The 24905-nt window shown below is 43.8% G+C and overlaps 1 protein-coding gene and 1 long non-coding RNA gene across 4 annotated transcripts in view; one reads left to right on the top strand and one right to left on the bottom strand.

Annotated features, from left to right (window-relative positions):
* Positions 1–9718: 9718 nt before the first annotated feature.
* On the bottom strand, positions 9719–11809 carry LOC120530114. The gene is made up of 2 exons (XR_005633906.1): positions 11582–11809; positions 9719–10012 (listed from the first exon to the last, which is right to left on the bottom strand). It is a non-coding gene; the product is annotated as an uncharacterized LOC120530114 (long non-coding RNA).
* Positions 11810–11811: 2 nt separating this feature from the next.
* Positions 11812–24905, top strand: part of LOC120530112 (Y+L amino acid transporter 2-like) — a 54937-nt gene continuing 41843 nt past the window's right edge. For 2 of the 3 annotated variants that reach the window (XM_039754289.1, XM_039754288.1), the window contains exons 1-2: positions 11812–11961; positions 22236–22777. In XM_039754289.1, the coding sequence (XP_039610223.1) occupies positions 11921–11961; positions 22236–22777 (583 nt within the window). In that variant the 5' untranslated portion in view covers positions 11812–11920. Of the gene's footprint in view, positions 11962–12016; positions 12040–22235; positions 22778–24905 lie in introns of those variants that run through there. The other variant, XM_039754290.1, reaches the window with a different exon arrangement.

Genomic DNA, 24905 nt, shown 5'->3' with positions numbered 1-24905 from the left:
AGCTTCGCAATAACTTGCAGCATCATAAGTAGACTTGATTAACGCGTAAGTGTTTAAGGCAGCTGAAGCGCTGCATTATGGGATCTGTAGTTTATTGTGTTACCAGCGCTTCATATACCCGGCCATTAATAACAATAATACAGTATATAAAATGATCTCGCGGGCGGATATAATTACACGCCGGGCCGGATGTGGCCCACGGCCCTTGAGTTTGACACATATGGACTAAATAGAACTTGAAAAGATATTTTTTCAAATGTGATCGCAATTCAGATAGAGTTGACGCACACTACAGCCTGCATGCCTCAATAAGTCATCCTCCCTCGCCTTACTTTTTACCGCTCATCTAATGAATACACTGAGTATGGCTTTACCAAAACAATCATTGATGGCAAATAAAGTATCCATTATTCGAGTATGTAGATCGGGATATATATATACATATATATATACCCGCGTATCGCAGCGGAGAAGTAGTGTGTTAAAAAAGCTAGAAAAAGAAAAGGGAACATTTTAAAATAACGTAACATGACTGTCAATATACAGTATTTGTTTTGTGAGTGTTACTGAGTGTTGCTGTCATCAAGGATTTGATTATCATTATTTCTTTCAATCAGGTTCGTATTTGTAGGATGTGTTGTGTTCAAGTTACATTCCGTGTTTGTCAATCGCTGTAAAGATGACAGGTTTCATTCATCGATTCGCTTCTTACTGCATCAATAAACAGCTCGCCTTCTTCTTTATCTGAGACCTGACACACTGCATGCACGGGTTTTTTTACACTGTCTTCCTTTAGCGGACATTGACTTTTTCCACCGCGGTGCTTTGTTTCCGCAGTAGCTGGATTTATGAATATGCTGTATCAGACGCTTCATATTTTTGCTGCCTTTTCAATTGTGTAATTCGGTTTTGTTCAGCTTTGGAACTGTTGCTTTTATCTGTGCACTGCGCCAGTTCACGTGAGCCACTCGTGTACATGCATCGGGTTCCCAGCTGTGCTGGTGCCATCTCGTGCTATGTCCATGGCTGTATTTAATGTTACCTTAGTCCTGGCACTTAAAACTTTCTCTCGCAGTTTCGCTGAGTTTGTGCCAAACACCACCCTGACCATCTCATCTTCCTCTCCATAAGCACAGTCCTTCACCCGTGAATATTTAGTGGCAGTTTGCTATTGGATTGCCGCTGACGGACGGCCTTATATGGGCAGGCACTAAATTACAAACGCCAGCGGCAGCCTGTCTATGAACTTAATTTAAAGTGTAGGTTTACATCGTGCTTTGTTTCCGAAGTAGCAGAACTCATGAATATGGTTGTATATGTCACTCGCTCGCTTCTTATTGTTTCGCTGCCTTCTCAATTATATAATGCATGTTTTCTTCAGCGCTTTTTGAGGTCTTCCTGGTTTTCTATGTACTGCGTGATTACGTGGGAGGCGTGATGATGTCACACGAAACTCCGCCCCCACGGCGTTGAAGCTCATCTCCATTACAGTAAATGGAGAAAAACTGCTTCCAGTTATGACCATTACGCGTAGAATTTCGATATAAAACCTGCCCAACTTTTGTAAGGAAGCTGTAAGGAATGAACCTGCCAAATTTCAGCCTTCTACCTACACGGGAAGTTGGAGAATTAGTGATGAGTCAGTCAGTCAGTCAGTCAGTCAGTCAGTCAGTGAGGGCTTTGCCGTTTATTAGTATAGATAAACAAACTGAGAAAGCACATGTTCATAAGTATTCACAGCCTTTTCCATGAAGCTACAAATTGAGCTCAGGTGCATCCTGTTTCCCCTGATCATCCTTGAGATGTTTCTGCACCTTCATTGGAGTCCACTTGTGGTAGATTCAGTTGATGTGACATGATTTGGAAAGGCACACACCTGTCTATAGAAGGTCCCACAGTTGACAGTTCATGTCAGAGCACAAACCAAGCATGAAGTCAAAGGAATTGTCTGTAGACCTCTGAGACAGGATTGTCTCGAGGCACAAATCTGGGGAAGGTTACAGAAAAATGTCTGCTGCTTTGAAGGTCCCAATGAGCACAGTGGCCTCCATCATCAGTAAGTGGAAGAAGTTTGAAACCACCAGGACTCTTCCTAGAGCTGGCCGGCCATCTAAACTGAGCGATCGGGGGAGAAGGGCCTCAGTCAGGGCGGTGACCAAGAACCCGATGGTCACTCTGTCAGAGCTCCAGAGGTCCTCTGTGGAGAGAGGAGAACCTTCAAGAAGGACAACCATCTCTGCACCAATCCACCAATCAGGCCTGTATGGTAGAGTGGCCAGACGGAAGCCACTCCTTAGTAAAAGGCACATGGCAGCCTGCCTGGATTTTACCAAAAGGCACCGGAAGGACTCTCAGACCATGAGAAACAAAATTCTCTGGTCTGATGAGACAAAGATTGAACTCTTTGGTGTGAATGCCAAGCGTCACGTTTGGAGGAAACCAGGCACCGCTCATCACCAGGCCAATACCATCCCTACAGTGAAGCATGGTGGTGGCAGCATCAGCAACTGGGAGACTAGTCAGGATAAAGGGAAAGATGACTGCAGCAACGTACAGAGACATCCTGGATGAAAACCTGCTCCAGAGCGCTCTTGACCTCAGACTGGGGCGACGGTTCATCGTTCAGCAGGACAACGACCCTCAGCACACAGCCAAGATATCAAAGGAGTGGCTTCAGGACAACTCTGTGAATGTCCTTGAGTGGCCCAGACTTGAATCCGATTGAACATCTCTGGAGATCTTAAAATGGCTGTGCACTGACGCTTCCCATCCAACCTGATGGAGCTTGAGAGGTGCTGAAAAGAGGAATGGGCGGAACTGGCCAAGGATAGGTGTGCCAAGCTTGTGGCATCATATTCAAAAAGACTTGAGGCTGGAATTGCTGCCAAAGGGGCATCGACAAAGTATTGAGCAAAGGCTGTGAATACTTATGGACATGGGAGTTCTTAGTTTGTTTATTTTTAATAAATTTGCAAGTAAACTTTTTTCACGTTGTCATTATGGGGTGTTGTGTGTAGAATTCTGAGGAAAAAAATGAATTTAATCCATTTTGGAATAAGGCTGTAACATAACAAAATGTGGAAAAAGTGATGCGCTGTGAATACTTTCTGGATGCACTGTAGACGCCAAATCTCTTAGTGCCAGTTAGTTTTCTTTCAAGCTGTCCAAGTGTTAGGTTTGTCTTGTTTTTGATCCTCTTTTTTGACTTTGCTGTTTTGTGAAAAACAAATTGACAATGCAGTAACCACAAAACGTGAAACAAAAATAAGTCGATTCTACAGCTAGCGTATGAAACAAACAATCATCCTAGTAGAGTCACTGAGGTTCAAAATCCACAGTGGCCCATAATTTAAGAACAGCTTTACAAGGTAAGATGGGATACATCATCAGCAGACAAGGTGTAGTCAGAAGGAAAGCAACGATCAAAACCAGTAGAAGCAATTTAACCGTCATCGAAACTAAAAATCAAAGTTAGAAACGCAAGAACTGGAAAATCGGCAAAGCAAAGAAAATATGGGGAGAAATCTTTGGTATATCCGCATTCTGAAATAGTCGAATACAGTAAACCGTCGTTTATCGCGGTTAATCCATTCCAGACAATACCGCGATAAATGAATTTCCAGGAGCGCAACGTAGGATTCTTTATTTATAAATCTGATATTTTCATTTCTTATTCTTTTGCATGTTTGTCAGTGTGATCACAGGTTCGACTCCATGTCCCATCGCTGTTAGAGCCCTTGAACTAACACCGTCGATAATATACAGTGGTGTGAAAAACTATTGCCTTCCTGATTTCTTATTCTTTTGCATGTTTGTCACACAAAATGAACATAGAAAACCTGTTTACGACCTTCTAAATAATTGCGAACCTTTTTAACATTATTAGAGCCCTCTAGACATGAAATAACACCCTTTAGTCAAATAGTTTAAACTGTGCTCCATGACAAGACAGAGATGGCAGTTCTTTCTCACAATTAAAAGAATGCAAACATATCTATTTTACTCTTCAAAGACGCCAGATGTAACGGACATTTGTCAGTTCAGTCTCAGACAAGGTATTTTCCCAAAAGTGTCAGAGAAAGAGAAAATGCAAACAATCAAAAATCAATACATGCTGTTGGCCTTTTTGTGACCTCTCGGATGAGTGGAAGCACCAAGGTTCGATAAAGCGGCTGCAAGGAAGGGATCAATGTGAAGGTAGTCTTTCAGCATTTTTTAGAGGAGCGTGTGACGATGCGGGTTCGACTCCATGCTCCCATTAGGTTCTTTTTGAACAAGCTGTTTTTCACACAGGGAGCCCTTGAACCATCATTTAAAAACTGCAACACCAGAAAAATTTTGTGTGACAAACATGATAGATATAACCGAGGTGAGCTAGACAGTGGAGGCAATAACAATCGAGCAAGGGGATGGTTCAAAAAGTGTAGAAGTGCTTTTATTTAAAACAGTCAACAAAAACAGTGTTCAAATAAAGTGCAGTGCTTTCATTCAAAGTTCAATAAATAATCCAATTAAAGAAAAACATGGAGGTTAAAATCAATAGAAAAAAACAATCCTTAAAAACGAGGTTTAAACGTTCATACAGGAGCAATCTTTAAAATCAAAACAAGTGCCAAGCTCGGTGCTTTTTCCTGTTAGCATGGTCACCTGCTTCTTACTACCTGATCGCCAGCGGCAGCGACATCAACTCTGGAGAACTCCCGATCCTGGGTGTCGTCCAGAGACCACACCAACGCCAGGACACACCAACCATCACCAAGCCTCACGACTCCGCTGCCTTTCCGCCTTCACGCCAGTCGCTGGTCACTCCTGCTACCTGATCGCCAGCCGACATCACTCTTAACACCTGGGTGTCGGCCTAACACCCAACTCTCGCAGCTGCTCGCACCTCGCCACTTGTCTCTGTCTCTTTCCTCTCTCGCTCCCTGTAACATCCGTCCTTTTCGTTTCATTTTTCATCTCTGATCTTTTCTGTCCTCTTAACCGACTCGTGTTTTTTTTTTTTATTGTGAGGGACCATAGCAGCTGCAGCACATTAGCCACAGGAACAATCACAGATGTGGGCAGTCCCTCACCTGTGCACTAGGTGAGAAATGCCCACACCGCAGATCACGACTACTACGTCCCCTCACGAAGCCTCCGTGAGTTCGGTGATTATTTATTTAAAAAGAAACGGCCTTTGCTGAGTGAGCTGTGGACCCATAACACCACAGAGTGTCCGTATCTTCTAAGCAAACAGCCCCTCTGCTCACACCCCCTCCGTCAGGCAGAGAGAGCGAGAGAGACAGAGAAAAGCAAACAATCAAAAATCAGTAGGTGCTGTTAGAGCTTTTAAGTATGCGGCACAGGAAGCATACCGTATATCATTGAGGAGTTTTATTTAATACGTAATACGTGCTCTGATTGGGTAGCTTCTCAGCCATCCACCAATAGCGTCCCTTGTATGAAATCAACTGGGCAAACAAACTGAGGAAGCATGTACCATAAATTAAAAGACCCATTGTCCGCAGAAATCCGCGAACCAGCGAAAAATCCGTGATATATATTTAGATATGCTTACATTTAAAATCCGCGATTGGAGTGAAGCCGAAAGTCGGTTGCGATATAGCGAGGGATCACTGTAATCCCTTTTACCCCACGGCGCAGACGACCTCACACAAGAGAACGGCTCAGTCGTTACCATGACAGCAACTCAACAAATGGTGGTGCCAATTTAAATAAAAAAAAAAAAATGACAAAGAAATACATCATTTTCCCTCAGTTGGATACAAATATTTGTGGTGAAATATAACCATGTTTAATAATAATAATGCTACATTTTATTTATATATTTATATTAATATAATCTCTCCAGCATGTTCTGGGCCTCTGAGGTCTCCATCAGCAGGTCCATCCAGTAAGTGTCCTAATCCTATGCCAGAACCACCTGAACTGGCTGGCAGCGGCTCCACTTTGAACTCCTCTCGAATGTCCGCACTCCACACACCCTCCAGTGCCATTTCCTAAAGATGGGAAGCACCACCCCAGTTTGCCAATTCAGGGGCACTATCCCCAGCCTCCACGTAATACTGAAGAGGCGTGTGGCCAAGACAGCCCAACATCATCCAGAGCCTTGAAGGTCTCATGGCGAGTATCATCCACCCCTGGAGCCCTGGCACCTAGAAGCTTCTTAATGACAAGCTGGAGAGATGATACCTCTCGGACTGCCTGGGATCACCTTGGTATCTCACCTGGAGGAATTGTAGGAGTTGGCAGATACAAGGGATGTCTGGTCATTTTTGCTTAGTCTGCTGCCCCCACAACCCGGACCTGGACAAGTGACAAAATAATAGAGGGGTGGATGAAAAAACTGCTACAGTATACCAAATCACAACGCTGTCATGATCTGAGTTTTATTTTACATAATTCCTTGGTCTTTAAATAATGATTTGGATTTCTTTCTGGGGTTTGAGACAAACTGATTCATTAGTTACATTTATTTTTTGTTGGAATCTGTTTTTTAACAAAGTTTAAAAATAAACTACTAACATTTAGTTTTGTTTTTGGTGCTGCCATTTTGTGTTTTGTTTTCGGCCGTTGCTAGTTTAGTTAAAGAGTTTGTGACGCGTAACATCGTTACCGCAGTGGCATTAAGGTCAACGTTGCACATTTCCTGAGTGTCCAAGTTCAAACATACCTTCACAATTTTTAGCCTTTGAATTTGAAATTTTGATTTCTCGGTTATGAATCCGTTCTCTTCCTGACTGATTTGTGCCCTTGATTTTGACTTTGGTTGCGTCGTCGATTCTGGTTACTGTCCCTCTCACTACATTCAAATTCTGCGTTGATTCCTGTCTCACGTCCATGGCTGTGTTTGAAAAGATTTTCTTACATTCTGCTCACGACCCTGGCTGTTTCTTTTGATGATCCTTCTAAACTCTTAAATAAAATCTTCAGCCTCCTTTCTTCTTGTGGTCAGTACAGACACACCTGCAGTCACCCACCTGGGCCATTTTTGAGCTGACAACACACCTTAACTCACCCAGGCTTACTAACTTCATAATTTCCTTTGATATGTTACGGGAAAGTTCTGAAGTTTCCATGTGTGCACAGTGGAGTTCACCCTCACTAGCAGTATAACATCCTGCTGTGGCACCTGCTCAGTCCAGGGTCACAGGGCACTGCAGAGGATAGTGATGTATCATCAGCTCACCTTCTGTTCAACACGGTAAACGGGACCATCAAACCCAACAGTCATCCTTCAGGAAAACTTATTGGACCACCAGGAGATGATGATTAACTCCACAATTACAACTCAGGTCTCTGAAACTGTGCCACCCAAGCCGTCAAATGTATGTGAACTAATCACAAATCCTAGAACTGTGCCCAGCTCACCTCCTTAGGGTCTTCAAGCCAAACTCCTCATTTTGAAAACATCACACTGGTAGGAATTTCACTTTATACCGAACACATGGCAAAAAACTTTGTAACTCTGCTAATAAAAGAAACATTGGGGCATTGGGGACCAGTTGGGTACCCTTTTTAATTTGTAGAACTCAAAATGAAAGTAGAAGATGCAAAGGAATGGACATCTGGCATGTTGTGTGTTTCCCGACTTTGAGGAAAGGTCTTTTTCCATCATGGAGGTGTATTCGCCAGGTGAGTGTGATCTAAATGGCCACCGACTTCTGTCTCAGAAGATACTCACACAGTGAAGGCACCAGAAGAAGCAGGACAGCAAGAGCTTTAGTGGAAGTGGCATCACGGTCCGTCACAGAACTTGTCCTCGGGTCTGCAGGGAAGTCAGAAGGGGTCATTCGGGATCGTTTTCACCCTGACTCTGTGGATGGTTGTCTTACCTCATAAGAGCTAACCAAACTACTTGTGTGTGACAACTCGAAACTGAAACATACTCCATGAACCTGTGAATCAGTACAGGGTGGTCCAGATCTAATTATGCAGATCCAGATCGTCTGGATGACTTTGATTTATGTGGGAACGATTCCAGTTCGGCGCAAAGACGATTCTTCATGTCGTCGGGTTGCACACTTCTCGATGGTCTGGGATTTTTCAGGTCATTTTCTATGTAATAAACTTAATAAGTTATAGCGTAATGAAAATTGCATAATTAGATCTGGACCACCCTATAGTTTACTAATGGGACATTGTCTGCTATGCTTTGTTCTGGTGACTACAGTGTTGGTCGCAAACTGATCACTCCACACCACACTTCATGTTCCCTGACCAGACTCTTCAACTTCTAAATGTAAATTCCAAGCAATCTTAAGGTCCACTGGTAGATTTTGTCCTCCTTGTTAGGTCATGGCCACTTCAAAGTGCCTCCTCCGCTTCCTCTTAGTCCAGACAATCAGCTCAACTCTGAGGTCTCCACCAGATTGTCACATTTGTTGCCTCACTCATGCATATCCATCATGAAAATCCTGTTCAGCCACTGGTACTGTCAATCTGTTGTGATTTAATCCCATGTAGGTAAAGATTGAGGATGACGATAGACAATGAAATTGAGTGCCCGCCTTACTTCAGCAATTTTATTCCTCACAATGGCTGCTAGTCAACCTTGGAATCTCATCTGCCAGTACACATGAAGAAGACCCCACACTCTTTGGACTCTTCTTCTTGGGACAGCCTTTTCATTTTCCTCCCTGGGGGATGAAACCACTCTTCTCATGAAGAAGTCTTCTCATGGCTTTAGGTGTGGAGGAGCCAATTCTCATCCACAGGGATGCAGCAGTTTGGATGAAGCTGGGAAGCTCCTTCCACCAGGTAGGAGCTACACATGAATTAAGATTTGATGACAGGCAGAGGTGGCATGACTAGATGGCATTTATCAGCGGAACCAAGTAGGTGAGGAGAAGAATCAGACTTCATGGGTGTCATGGGAATCTGAGGATACTCAAATGATACTTAGGGTGCCAACTGGGCATCCTTGTTTATTGCCTCAGTCATTGGCAAAAGAAAACAAATCCTATCAGGCTTGTCATGAGTATAGCATAATGGCACAACAGAATCTATCTATCTAGGTATAATAAATGCCTATCAGGCTTGTCAAAATGATCGTCTCTCATGAGCAGGCCAATCTATCTATCTATCTATCTATCTATCTATCTATTATATAGTGCCTTTCAATCTATCTATCTATCTATCTATATCTATCTATCTATCTATCTGTCACTTTCCCAAACTGAGCCACCATCTTCCCATGAGCTCCCAGTCTTATTTTTTGGCTCACTGTATTAATCCTAAATGGGGAATTCTCTTTTGCATGACCTTTGGATTTCTGAGCGCAGGGTCAGCCATTGTACAGCACCCTGCATCGGCTTCATCCCAGCTAGAAGAGGCGGAGCTTATTGGGGTGTAGTGGGCGGGGATTAACTGCCCTAATTGGGCATCTTCTTGGCACTGCGAAGGAAAAAAAAATGAGATGATACTGTTAATGACAGCACCTCCTCTTGTCCCGCTGTGGTATTGTATACCTCATCTGAGCTTGGAAGGTGATTCTGGGACACCCATGTGTGACAATATGCACAGGTGATGACCCATTGACTGCCCTCTAGGCAAGCACAATATATATATAAATATATATTCTCTATATGAGTGTGTATTTATATATGCATAATATATATTGTAATAAGAAAGAGAATTTCCACAACGGAAACAGATTTGGGGACCATCCCTGTATAATGTCCAACGGACAGAAATCAAAATGACTGGTCAAAAATTGGTGATCAAAATACTTTACAGCACATCACACGGAAGTTTTACAAATGGTGGCTTTTAAACACTACAAAAAATGATGGATGGATAATAGTTGGCAGGAGATGATGTCAAAACAGGCAGATGGATACGACGTCATCAAAAGGGGACCGGAAGTGACATCGTCTTCGGGAGACCGGAAGGGTTGTCACGGGTCTGAGCCGGAAGCGACGTCATCAGAGAATGTCGGAGGTGACGCTTCGGTGACCATCTTGGAACCCGGAAGTAAGGTGCGTGTTTTTAATTTTCTTCTTTTTGGCTGAAGAAAGAGAGAGAGAGAGAGAGGCGTAAGTACCGCAGATTAACCCTTTGTCTCACAATTTTTCACTCACCTCCAGGCTCATTGACTGCCACCTAATCGCTCGTGTGTGACAATATGCATATATGCATTCTTTCCCTGTGACATTGCAATCATTTCAAAGCAAGGAGTGAGTTCCCTGTGAAGTCCCGAGCACACCCCACTACGCACCGTATCACTCTTCTCTGCACGTCGCATGTTCTACATTAAAGTTACAGCTCCTGTTGTGTGGTGGGAACGTAACACATGAAACGTGGCCCAGGGCCTTCATCGTCCTGAACTCATTGGATCCTGAAAACAAATCTCCAAAGTCCAAACTTCTAACAGAATTTGTAAGATGGTGCCAATGCTTGTGGTCGACCAATCAGCACAATTCATCACTCAAGCCCCACCCACTTATAGTTCCTGCTAGAATGAAATGTAACTGCCTTGGAGGAGGAGGAGGGGCTAAAAAAAAAATACCAGGAACTACAAATGTCCCGCATTCCTGTGGTGGGAATGTTACAAAAGTTCCTGAGGTTCTAAAAAGCCCCTGCTTCCTGAAAAGAGGTCCTGCAGTGGGAAAGCATGTGATGATAATGGATCAGGCTCACCATCCAAAGAAATGAGCAGCAGGTTGTTGTGTTGTTTCTGGCCAGGACGTAAGTGTTGTGTTTTTCAAGGCAGAAATGAACAGTGAAGTAATGAAGCACATCGACTAGAAAGAACTGCCATCCGTTCACTAAGTCTCTATGGAGTGGCTACACACGTCTTCATCTCGTTTTTACAGATATTGGTAGACCAGGATCAGGAAGAATAATAACATCGCAACTATCTTCTGTTGGGGGTCCTACATTTGTTTATAACCACACACTTCTTAAAACAATATTAATAGATAGATGAAAGGCACTATATGACAGATATGAAAGGCAGATTATCTATCTATCTATCTATCTATCTATCTATCTATCTATCTAAGTGCACTCCTCCACTAAAAAAATGCCCACCAACAAGTTGCATATGGGAAGACCTTAAAATGAGTTGATATCAGAAAGGTATCCTGTCCAGGTGGAATTTCAAGGCTATTTTTACAAAACTGTACCGATCAGTGAAGTGACATCTTCACCGACATAAGCTTAATATTTTCCTGAGAGGTTTTCTGTGGTAGCCTGCCCGCTTCAAGAGGGACAATTAGAAGAAGATAAAGGCGGTCCGTTTGAATGAATACAGAAGGCTTGTGGCGCTGATAATGTCCCAGGTAGCTCTGACCCCTTGCAGTCTGTGTTGTTTGTCACAGCTGCTCCACAGAGGATCATTCATCCCTTGTCCTTGAAGAGCAGACGTGTGAAGGTGCGGTGAAAACTTCAGAGCTCATGAATAGCGGAATCCCGTGTCCATGCGCAGTGCTTTTGAAACTTATCATACCGTTAGCAGAATAATAAAGAGTAGACGCTGTACGCATGCGCATATACCACACAAAGAATCGGATTTCCACAGATTTTGTTGGGTATTTTTTAATACATCGTCGCCCTGTCGCACTGCAGGAAGTACCTCAATGTCCTGGGTTTGTTTCTGTCTACTCTGGTCCGCTTTAACCCGTTGACAGCCTGTTGGTGGACGCACTTTCAGTTACTTGGGCACACTTTTTATTGACTGATTCTTTCATCGACTGTTTCTTGGCACTTGCTGGCACCGCTCGGTTGATGTTTACATCGAACTCGGTTACATACGCAATCGCTGCCGCGTACTGAGTCTCCTTTAAGCTTGCCAGGCTGCTTTTGCAGACGGAATTAGAAAAGCCCCCCGGGGGTCTATTTTTACTTGAGCAGCCGGGCGCACGTGTCGTCCAGCTGCCGCCACGCGAATGTCATTTGTGTGTCTGACTCCCTGATGACCGCCGCGTCGGCCTCATTCGGTACCGCGTCCTTGAGGTAAGTCCTCGTCGTTCGGTCGGGAGAGTTTAGTCTTCGCGTCCGTTTAAATCTCCGCCATGTGCTTGAAAACATGAGGTGCCTTTCTTATCTATCTATCTATCTATCTATCTATCTATCTATCTATCTATCTATCTATCTATCTATCTATCTATCTATCTATCTATCTATCTATCTATCTATCATTTAAGGCATTTCATATCCATCTTTTATACATTGCATTTATACAAGTGTATTTGTTAAATATGGAGCCTTACATATAAATCTTTATAGCACCTTTCATGTCAATGTGTCTAGAGCACAGTGTTTTCTATGTTTGTTTATGTGTATAAAACTTTTCACGTCAGTCTGTTATTTGGTGCCTTCTCCTATCTATTTTATAGTTCATTTTATTTCTCTCTGTATACTGTATTACTGTCTTCCATTTCTGATTATTATGCTATCTTTTAATGTGCCTGTTTATTACTATTATATAAAGCCTTTCATTTTAACTGTCTATGTATCTCTGACTTTTATCATTTAATGCATTTCATATATTTCACACATTAAATTTTCGTTTTGTTACATTTTGCCTTTTCCTACATATTGATCTATATAGTAACTATCAGTCAAATAATCTACAGCATAGTGCATGTCAGTTTTATTTAGGTGTGTAACACCTTTCATATATGTCTATTTCTATGTAGTGCCTTTTCCCATCTATCTATTTTATAATTTATTTTTTTCTGTCAATCTGTCTGTGTACTGTATAACTTTCTTTCTTGTTTGTCTGCAGATAAAATTATTATCATTTTAATAGCTTTATATAACATCAGTTCTGCTGTCTGCTGGGCATTTGGCAAATGATTCTTTCTATCTATCTATCTATCTATCTATCTATCTATCTATCTATCTATCTATCTATCTATCTATCTATCTAAGGTGAGTACAGGTGGGTGGCATCACCTTTCTTTGATTTGACCCTTATGATCTTATATAGTGCTTTTCATAGACTTTTTTAAAAATATGTTTGGATTTAATTCATTTTATTAAGACTTGCCTTGAGTTTCTAAGAAGACCGAATAAAACAAATCCTTGTATGGAAAAAAAATGGAAGAAACCTTGGGAAAGGCAGTTCAAAGAGAGACCCCTGTCCTGGTATGCTTGGCGTGCAGTGGGTGTCAAAAAGAAGGGGGTCAATACAATACACACAATACACAGAACAGAACACAAGTCATCATTAATACAATAGAATAGTGCAATAGAATTATTACAAGTACAGAGCAGAATTCAACAGTAGATGATATCCCATAATAAGAGTCCTGCAGACCTCGGCCATCAAGCCACCTCCCCCTATTGGCCATTCCACAGCTGAGTCAGCGCTGGGCCAGCCAATCCTCTACCTGATGATTCCTGCGATCCTCCATCAGGGATGACTTTACCTTAGGCAGACAAACAACTTGGCAGGTGGGCCGTGGCACCAAGTGGCACATTTGAGTACTGAGAAGAGAAACAGAATTGGTGAGGGTTAGTAACAAATTCTAACTGTCATGTTACTTCTGGGCGGCACGGTGGCGCAGTGGGTAGCGCTGCTGCCTCGCAGTTAGGAGGCCCGAGTTAGTTTCCCGGGTCCTCCCTGCGTGGAGTTTGCATGTTCTCCCCGTGTCTCCCTGGGTTTCCTCCCACAGTCCAAAGACATGCAGGTTTAGGTGGATTGGTGATCCTAAATTGTGCTTGGTGTGTGTGTGTGTGCCCTGCGATGGGCTGGCGCCCTGCCCGGGGTTTGTTTCCTGCTTTGTGCCCTGTGTTGGCTGGGATTGGCTCCAGCAGACCCCTGTGACCCTGTAGTTAGGATATAGCAGGCTGGATAATGGACGGATGGATGGATGTTACTTCTGTTTTAGTGCTAGAAGGCAGGTGCGGAATCAGAGCCGATATCCAGATGTGCAGCAACAGCGGATCCATTGGTCTTCTCTGATGAAGGCATCCGCCATGTCCGCGTGTGCTTGTGTTTGTGCCACGTCAAAGGTTGATGAGCTTGAGATTCGTCGATTACGCTTGTTCTTCCTTCTGTAAATCTCACTAAGCCATTCATAAACTTTTCAGTGAGGTCTCGTTGTTTTCACTTCCGTGCCGAGCCGACATGCTGCAGTGAATTCCATGAGAACGTTTGAACAATCGGGACGAGAAGAGGCCATTCAGACCAACAAAGCCCACCAGTCCGATCCACTTAATCCTCCTTAAACTGCTTAGTGTTGCATAAAAAATTAAATTTTTATTAAATCTCAAAAGTATAATAATGATACAAATGATAATAGTAATGATGAATAAAGATAATAATATGAAATGAACAATCAGGTCAGGTTGGGGAGCTTGCACTGGTACAGCGCATTGCTACACCCACCACACGATGGAACAGCTCAGGGTCCAGTTTGGCAACCCCACAGGGAGACACACGGCCCAGTCCCACCCTCTTGAAATGACCCTCTATCTGCTGTGGCCAGGTGTTAGGTGGACATCCCCTTGGCCGGCTCAACAATGAGCCGGATGACCCTCGTGTAATCGCGCCACATGGCTGTAGTGCCGTAACTGATGCTCCCTCACAATGCAGGTCATGTGCCTCATTCAGGACTCCGTGAGCAACACAAAGTCAAACCAGTGGTACCCAAGGACCCTCTGAAGAGACCCACATGAAGGAGTCCAGTCTTCATCTCAGGTCACTGGATAGCATCCATGTCTGTCAAACAGGGAGCAATTGGACTCTAAAGACTTGGACCTTCGTCCTTTTGCTGATATCAGGAGAGCCACACACCCTTTCCAGTGACCTCATGACCCCCCATGCTCTCCCAATCCGTCTACTGACTTCATGGGAAGAGTCACCAGAGTCACATGAATGTCACTGCCGAGGTCCGTAAACCTCTCGATGACAAGGTCGACACTCTCTCCGCAGACAGACACACTGATGATGGCCAAGAGGTCATTAAAGGCCTCCATCTTGGTTGGACACTCACAAGCCCAGACACTCAGACTCCTCACTCAGTCTGTCGAGACCCCCAATCAGAGCCTCAATTAACTCAGTGAAGATCACAGCATCATCAGCGGACTCAAGATCCATGATTCTCTCTTCAACAACAGATACCCCACAACCCTGCCCACCAACCCAATCCATGCAAGGAATGAACAGAGTAGGGGCAGAGCACACTGCTGACGGACCCCAGAATCAACTGAGATAAACACAGAGGGTCTGCCTCCACTCTGCACAGCACTCACACTACCAGTGGACAGGGCGGCCGTGATATCCAGCAACCTACAGGGTATCTCGCGAACCCTCAGGATGTCCCACAGGGCCACAATTCAATCAACTGAGTTGAACGCTTTGTGAAAATCGACAAAGGCTGCAAAGAAACTCTGCCGATATTCTCGTTTGCGCTCCATGAGGACCCTCAGTGCCAGGATGTGGTCAACGGTGGACTTCTTAGGTGTAAAACCAGACTGTTCCGGTCACTGGTAGGTGAGCAGGTGGTCACAGATCCTATTGAGGATGACCTTAGCAAGGACTTTACCCGGCACCGAGAGCAGTGCTATGCCCCTGTAGCTGCCACAATCCTGGGGCATCATATATAACGCCGTGCGTAGAATTCCCACTAAAACATGGCGTACAGACAAAAACAGAAATGTGTGTATGCACAAAAATAATCCAGATGCATAAATCAGTGCATTCGTTAACTTCCACATTCTTCCGCTCTATAAATCCCAGTCAGCATGAAAAGTAACGCTCATGCACGTGTCTGACGTCCCACCCTGACTCTTCCCAGAATTATGCCTCTTTGAATATGCAAATTAATGTAAATAGTCCCTTATATTTTGCCATCCATTATCCACCACTCATCCGAGGTTGGGTTGCGGGGGCAGCAGCTTAAGCAGGGAAGTCCAGACCACCCTCTCCCTGGCCACCTCCTCCAGCTCCTCTGGGAGGACCCTGAGGTGTTCCCAGGCCAGCCGGGAGATAGAACCCCTCCTGCATGTCCTGGGTCTGCCCCATGACCTTCTCCTAGTGGGGCATGCCTGGAACACCAGAGAGGCGTCCAGGGAGCATCCTAACCAGATGCCCAAACCTAACTCAATCCTGAGACCCCACATGGAGTTAAACCAAGGATCAGCATTTCCCTTGCCCAGGAAAGGGTACACGGGGCCCCACCCTGGAGCCAGGCCTGGGGAAGGGGCTCACTGGTGATCGACTGATGGGTGGACCTCTGACCACGGGACCAGCCAGGCTCAGCCGGAAGGAGAAATGTGGTTCCACTCTCTTGTGGGCCCACCACGTGCAAGAGAGGCCATAGGGGTCGGGTACAATGCGATATGGGTGGTAGCCAAAGGGGGGAACTGTGGCATTCTGACCCTCGGTTGCCGAAAGTGGCTCTTATGTTTTGCATTCTGTGAAAAGACAAAGAAGAATTTCAGCGAATACCAAGTAGAGGCAAAAAAAAAAAACGTCCTATTTGTTGGTTTAAACAGAGGTATAGACAACAAAAGGAAGCTGATCGAGTGACATAGCGTGTCGGAGAAACTTGAAAGCTCACGTTCATAAAGTTGCACAGTGGCCGAAATAAATGAGAAATGGTCAGATATCAAAGTCACCGTGAAAAGGTGAGTCGTAGCCCACCATCTGAGTGTCATATGAAAGCTTATTAAGGTACAGAGAAAAGAAAAATAGGCACACAGTGAGAAAAAAAGGTCAAAATGTCAACTTTAATCATGTACTTTATTTTGTCATTAAAGTAGAACATCATAAATTTAAATCGTTTAACTTACTAGTTTCTCAGATCCCATCGTAACTAAAGTTGCATGTTAAATGCTTTGTTTTGTATGTGATCTTCTATGTGCTCTATGGGTGTGAATCACTACGTGCTTCTTAAACCGGCTTTCTCTTCCTCCATAAGGACACAGAATCCATGACATTCGTGATATTACAGCTCTCTGAATAATTTAAATACTGAGATGTATTTTCATGATGATAGAAATTAAAGCATGTATAAAACATTGAGGCACAGTGGCACAGTGATAGTGACGAGCTGGCGCCCCGTCCAGAGATTGTTCCTCCCTCCCTCAAGATGCTTGCTGCGCCCTGCGTGACCTTCGATTACATACTTTATCACAGGAGTCCTGTCTCTTTAAAACGTATTGACCCCCGATTCCTGTCCTTCATTTACTTTCTCCAAATAACCAATCACCACACAATCAGCTCTGTAATAGACGTTAAGCCATCTGTAAACTTAGAACTCCGATTCTTCGAAACTTTTAAGGCACATTGAAATATCTTCATAGTATATGTTTAATTATTCCATCCATCTATCCTTCCAGTGTCGCGCCAATCCCAGGAAGCATACAACGCGAGGCAGGAACAATCCCTGAATGGGGCACCAACTCATCGCTACCGCTGCCCACAGAGTCCTCACATATTTAATCATTAACAATATATATTATTTAAATGAAGTTAAAATTTATCATATTACTGCATTTCATCTTAAAAATGATATCAAGAGCTCCAATAAGATAGCACCTGGAAATCTAAATTGACTTAGAAGCCAGTCGTCATTATCTGTAAAAACGCGTTCTCTTCTATTGAATTGAATTCCTTTATTGTTATTGTATGGTAAAATGAGATTCAATATGCAAATCCTCCATAAACTTATTTTCCTAAAAACTGGTAAAATAACAACAACAATATTAATAATAATAATAATCATTGGATAAAAAAACAGTGAAAAATATACAATTTGAAAGCATAAGTGGCTCAGGTTGTGCAATATTAAACTGTAGTTCAAGTTTCCAGTGAGGTGATTGTACTTATAATTCCTAACAGGTCTACAAGGAGCACTTGATGGACTGATTGAGTGTGTTTAGAGCTCTTGGGATGAAACTGTTTCTTAATCACGAGGTCCGTACAGGAAAGGCTCTGAAGCGTTTATCGTATGGCAGATGTTCAAATAGACTGTGTGTATGGCTGAGGCAGCGTGTACTAGATGTTGTATCCCGATAATTCTTGCCACTCTTGACAAAATCTTCCGTAGAGCTATACAGCTGTGATTCTACATTCAGATACAGTGGGTTAAAATACTCCGAGTGGTGCACTGAGAGTAACAACGCTAAAGCAGCTGTGGTATTTAGAATAGTTTGGCCATCCTGTGGACCATTATATGGTTATGGGTTGATTACAATCGGATGCCTTAAACTAGTAAGCAATATGCGGTTAATTTCAGTGTACAGTGGAACCTCGGTTCACAAACATCTCGGAACACGTACAAATCGGTTTACGACCACAAAGTTTGCCATACTTTTGCATCTGTTCACGACCACACACTCGATATACGAACAAGCCGGTTTTCCTTTCGGTTTGTGTGCGCCATTGATTTCCGCACGTGTTCAGTCTCTCCCTGTGCAGAGAGACAGACAGACAGACAGACACGAGACACACACACACACACACATAAGAGAGCGAGCGAGAGAGAGGGCTGGACGCATAAGGCAGAGAAGGCAGTTACTGGCCTTGTTTTTGTTTTCACTTCTGTTTACAGCGATCGGCTCGTAGCGTGAATTGTTGCAATGTTACTTTTCTTAGTGGTTTATAAAATTACGGATTTTTCAAATGTTCATTTTTTTTTCCCTGTGCTTAAAAAAAGTGTTTTTAGCGAGCGGTTCGTAAGGCTGTAGCGCGAACTCTTGCAGTGTTAGTTTTCTCTGTTTCAAGGTTTTCTCAGTGTTATTCAATGTTTTTACATTTAGTTTACTATTACACTGTGCATTCTATGGTATAATTAACTACATTTGTGCTTAAAAACTTTAAAAAATCTATATTTACATAGAGTTCATACGGTCTGGAACGGATAAATTGTATTTACATACAATCCTATGGGGAAATGACTTCGGTTCAAGACCAAATCAAGTTTTGGAACAAATTATGGTCGTGAACCAAGGTTCCACTGTATTTGATAAAGCCGCTTCAAGGATGTGCATCTAAAAAAGAAAGGGAAACCACACTGGAACAGTAGCACTGCTTTGACGTTGGGTACCGAGGGGAGACTTTGCGATGCTAGACATTGAGCTGGTGTGAAAATTCGCATGGCTTTACACCGAGTTTAGTTTTCATACATCGCAATGTGCGCGTAGAAACGGCCGTATGCAACATTTATATATGAGGTCACAGGCGATCACCCTTCCTTCCAGATAGGGACAACGAGTTCCGTTTTCCAGTCAGTTGGGATGATGCCCGTCTCTCTAAAGGAAGCAAAGATAGCTTGCAATGCCAGGAGGACAGCCTGACCACCAGCCTGGAGAAGTTCACCCCCTGGATACCACAGATCCCTGCAGCCTTCCCTACCCTTAGCTGGTTCACCACCTGTGCCATCTCAGTGAGACTGGGGGGTTCACAGCTAATTGGAGGATCAGCCTCAAGATCTAACTCGATTCGGCTTATTAGAAACTCTCTTAGACGATGCACTTCTTTTTAGGCAAACATTTAACTTAACTATCGACTTGACGTAACCTAAATAACTAGCAAATGGCTCTTACACTGGCATGTAAAGTTTGCATCAGACTCGGTTTCGCCAGCTTTTCATTTGTATATCACAAATGAGCTGTTCCACCAGATGACGACATATCTTTTTGTAGTTTTTCTTTTGTTGCTTCCGCATAACGGGATAAAAAGTAAATTCTTGTTCCTCACGATCTCCGCCACCCATCGTGCCATTGTAGTCGAGCACAGCACAAGGCTTCGTGACCTGCTTGTTACCTTTAACTGCATTATGTACGGTGCTAAGAAGACAAACACCTGTCTTCTCGTTCCATTTTAGCGCCAGCACTTTACCCTTTTGCCAAGCGTACCTCACTGTCATTTTGCTCTCCCAGAGTCTTCAGGCCACGATTGTCGGGATGCACCGTTCTATTTGTGTCAGTCTTTCTTTGCAGCCGGATGTCAAATAGCTCTGACGAAGTATAAAATCTGTCCCTGGTTACTCAGTCACCCTAATCTGTCAGAGCGTCTATCAAAGTCGGCACTGATGACGTAGCAACACCGGACTGATTGTTTGTTTGGATCAAACATCGTCCCTTTCCCTGTGTATAGAACCGAATTCCAAATGTATGCCATTTTAGATTCACAAAGCCCATAAAGCTTCATGCCAAGTCTTGATCTTTATGACTCGATGTTCTGTATCCATGACAGTCTGCTCTTATAAGCCATGAGACTTTCATTGATGCCGACATCGCTGTCTGAAATTGTATTACAATGGCCTGGTATATCTACAAGACTGTCTTCATTTTGGGTGCTGGATGGGTATTCTCATCAAAGTCTTCATTGATGGTAAAGTGCAGATATTTCATAATTAGTGAAAACCTGCACTCAGACGCAATCACTCTGAAGAACGTCAGCATTGACAGCACCTTTACAGCCCAAGTGATTCTCGGTTCTAATGCTTACGCAAGACACGTCGGTACAGATACCTATCTATCTATCTATCTATCTATCTATCTATCTATCTATCTATCTATCTATCTATCTATCTATCTATCTATCTATCTATCTATCTATCTATCTATCTATCTATCATGTAGTGCCTTTCTTATCTATCTATCTATCTATCTATCTATCTGTAAAGTCCATGCGCCTATCCTTCTCCGCAAAAATCTCCGTCACTTTCTTGTAAAAGTCCTCCTTACTTTCCTTTAGCTTTAAAAGTCTTCATCTTCCATTTTGGCAGTCAGTCAGAACAAAAAATAAAACTAAACGGCCCGCTGCAGCGCACTTGACTTTCTGATGTCGCTAACTTATTGGCGCCTCTTTGTCAGCAGCAACGAGCACCTAGTTGGGCTCACATGCGCCCCCTTCAGGGCGGCACAGTACTGTCTGCCTCACTCGCCTTGTGCCTTCTCACTGCTGTTTTATGTCCGATCAGCAAGACTAAATATGTCACACACATTCATTAAAGATATTAGCCAGACTGTGGAGAGTCAGGTTGTATAATAAACGTGTCTACTTACATTATATTGGCGACACACAGAGAGACAGCGACAGGCACGCGGCAATCGCAGGCATCAACCCCGTCAGTGTGTGAGGAGAGCGCAGTCCAAGGGGAGGTGAGGCTCATCGTTGCTGCCACACCTCACGTTTCTCTCCTGTATTTGAACAAGAAATGCATAAATTCAGCGATTATGACTATAAAAATGATCAAAATTATTACAGACCAGTGGAATCATTATTAGATTTTTTTACTTTTCATGATGACACCTCCCCTGACCGCACGTCCCTGCAATGGTGTGAGCCCGCAGCAGAGTGTCCATCTTCCTTTGACTTCAACAGCAGGGTGTTGCGTTGTGTGTGTGTGTTCAGATTACCCATAAGCCTTTGCAGACATGTCGTATCGCGTCGACTTCTCCCCGTTGCGGTCACCACGTCATTTTTACTTTGTGATTTACTCTCGTGATATTTGCCGCTGATTCTTTGCGTATTCGGCCCCCTTCACTTTCTGCACACTTTATTCCTTGTGTGGTCGATTGAACTTTAAACTGGAGATTTTTGCCATTTATGCCCATCACTCACTAACCCACAGTGACAAAGTGACAACACGTTTTCTGGAAGGTCTGCCAGTTAATTGAAAATCTCAAACTGAAATCTGTCCTTCCTTGAAGTGTTCAGACCCCTTTTGCTGTGACCCTCCTGTTCGCTTTATTTAATAATAATAAATAATTCTTTACATTTATGTACCACTTTTCTCACTACTCTCCATGCAAGAAAGACCCAGGAAGCAAACTCACAACCTTCTTATTGCAAAGCAGCAGTGCCACCACTGTGCCACCTTGAGATGTTTCTAGAACTTGAGTGGAGTCCACCGGTAGCCAACTGAATTTATTGGACATCATTTAGAAAGCCCCCCTATTAAGAAGTATAGAAGGCCCACCTTCCTCCATTACTCCACCACCAGTCCTGCAGGCAGTAAGTGAGGTTTGATCCCAGGTCATCAGATCTGTGACAGGCCACCCCTGCCCTCAACTTCTTGGCACCTCCTGCCAATGCCCGCTCAGTGGCTCTGCCCTGCCCTGTTGCCCCACTGACTCGTCTTCCTTTGTCCCTTTTCAGTACACTAATGGTCTTTAAGGAATCCTTTCCATGTATCTGGGCTTTGCTTCAGTCTGTTTTGAAAGGCGCTATATAAGCATACAATGTGCCCACTGACTGAGTGGCTGCCCCAAACAGAGGGCAGTGCTAATTGCTAATCTCTCATTTTTCTTTCCTTTTTGAGCTCCCACAGCTTTTCAATGAAACTGAAGGCCTGGGCCAGCATGGGCATGTGCAGGGACGCTTGCTGTGCCCACGTGGACAGGAGAAGCGATGACCCCTCAAAGGTGGCCGAGCAAGAGACCAGAGAAGATAAAATGCAAATGAAAAAGGAAATCACCTTAATCAACGGCATCTGCCTGATTGTGGGCAACATGATTGGCTCGGGGATATTTGTCTCGCCCAAGGGCGTCCTGATATATAGCGCCTCCTACGGACTGTCGCTGGTTATCTGGGCGCTCGGAGGAATCTTCTCTCTGATTGGGGCCCTTTGCTATGCTGAACTTGGGACGACCATCCCAAAGTCGGGGGCCAGCTACTCGTACATCCTGGAGGCATTTGGTGGGTTCACTGCCTTCATCCGACTTTGGTCGTCCATCCTAATCATCGAGCCTTCATCGCAGGCCATCATCGCCATCACATTCGCCAATTACGTGGTGCAGGCCATCTTCCCGTCCTGTGAGCCGCCTTATGAAGCCGTGCGGCTGATTGCAGCTGCGTGCATCTGTGAGTAGAACCTTCTAGATGATCTGTGGCGACTCAGGGTGGGGGTGGGGGGGTTGTAAGGTCAACATCACAGTGAACAACAGCAGACACCGTGACGCCTGCATATGAAAAGTGTGTGCAGGCCATGCAGAATCATTAATGTGTATAGCGCCTTTCATTGCACTCCGTCCATTCATCTTTCGAATATCAGCATAGGGCACAAACCTGCATGGGGCACATTCATGCACTAAATAAAGAGATGAAAGCATCTTGTGTTTTATATAGCGCCTTTCACATCATACACCATCAGTGAAGATAATTATTATGCAGCTCCCTCTAGTGGTGTCTTTACTGTCCTGACCCACAGCCTTCATCATTCAAAGAGCAGTAATTTATATAGTTGAGGGACTAAGGCAGTGTGCCACACAAACTAAATAAAGAACAGTACTTTATATAGCGCCTTTCATGCCAGTTTAAGTCCACATATGTGAGTTTACACATTTAGGTCAGGGCCTGTGAACCTGCCATCATTCATTCAACAATGCATAGTACCATATTAGTCTTTATAGCGCCTTTCATTATAATCCATCCATCTGTTTTCATTTGAAAGCGTAAAGTGTACTGTAAGCCTAGATGGGGTGCCACATTCATAAACACACACACACACACACAGACTAAATAATGAGACAAAAGCACCTTGTTTATTATATAGCGTCTTTCATTGATTATTATTCATCCAGGCACAAGCCCATATTTTTGAGTTGACTCCCTTAGGACAGGACTAGTGAGTCTGTGTCATTTATTGATTTCGATTCATGATGCAGCAACACAGAGTACCATGTGAGTCTTTATAGTGCCTTTCAACATAATCTGTCCATCCTTTTTCAAATGGTAACATAAGGAATCAGCCTGGATGGGTTGCCAGTCCACCACAGGGCACATTCATGCTGACATCCACTGATTAAATGAATTGATGAACACATCTTGTATTTTATATAGCGCCTTTCACGTCAATCACCATCGGTGCAGATAATTATTATTTATCAAGGTTCAAGTCCACATATGTGAATTTACTTAACTATGTCATGGCTAGTGAGTGTGAGTCCGCCATCTAGTGACTTCTATCCATCATGTAACAGCACATAGTACCGTAAAAGTCTTTATAGTGCCTTTCATCATAATCCATACTTCATTTTTCTAATGGCAGCCTAAGGCATCAGCCTGGATGGGGTGCCAGTCTACAGTCACAGGGCACATTCCTGCTCACATTAACAGGCACATCATCCTAGAGCTCCCTCTAGTGGTGTCTAGAGTTATAGTCTAGTGTAGTGTCTAGCGTGCCTCCCAGACCCTCAGCCTCCATCACTGACCTGCGTAAACTTTATTTAAAGGGCAGCCAGGCAGCTTGAGGAACTAAGGGAGTGTGCCACATAAAGAAGAGTATTTAATATATAGTGCCTTTCACGTCACTCACCATCAGTGCAGGTGATTATTATTCATTCAGGTTCAAGTCCACATATGGGAGGTCACTCACTTAGGTCAGGGCTAGTGAATCTGCCATCTAGTCTATCATTCATTCAACAATGCATAGTACCATATTAGTCTTTATAGCGCCTTTCATTATAATCCATCCATCTGTTTTTAATTGAAAGCGCAAAGTGTAAGCCTGGATGGGGTGCCACATTCATAAACACACACACACACAGTTAGTGATTTCTATCCATCATCCAGCAACACATAGCACTGTAAATGTCTTTATAGTGCCTTCCATCATAATCCATCCATTCTTTCTCTAATGCCAGTGTAAGGCATCAGCCTGGATGGGGTGCCAATCTACAGTACCAGGCGCATTCCTGCTCACATTAACAGGCACATCATCCTAGAGCTCCCTCTAGTGGTGTCTAGAGTTATAGTCTAGTGTAGTGTCTAGCGTGCCTCCCAGACCCTCAGCCTCCATCACTGACCTGCGTAAATTTTATTTAAAGAGCAGGCAGGCACCATGTACCTTGTACTGTACTTTGTATACTGACAATACAAAAAAATCGACCTCACCGTAAGTGTCCTCAGCAATGATTGATAAGAATCCAAACCCCGGGGTTTCTCGGTGCTGGCAGTCGTGATAATGATCCGGATCCTTCAGAAGCAAGGA

This window comes from Polypterus senegalus, chromosome 5 (assembly GCF_016835505.1).
Source record: "Polypterus senegalus isolate Bchr_013 chromosome 5, ASM1683550v1, whole genome shotgun sequence".
Taxonomy (NCBI): Eukaryota; Metazoa; Chordata; class Cladistia; order Polypteriformes; family Polypteridae; genus Polypterus; species Polypterus senegalus.
Note: the sequence above shows the minus strand (reverse complement) of the source record. Positions and strands in the feature narration are given on the sequence as shown.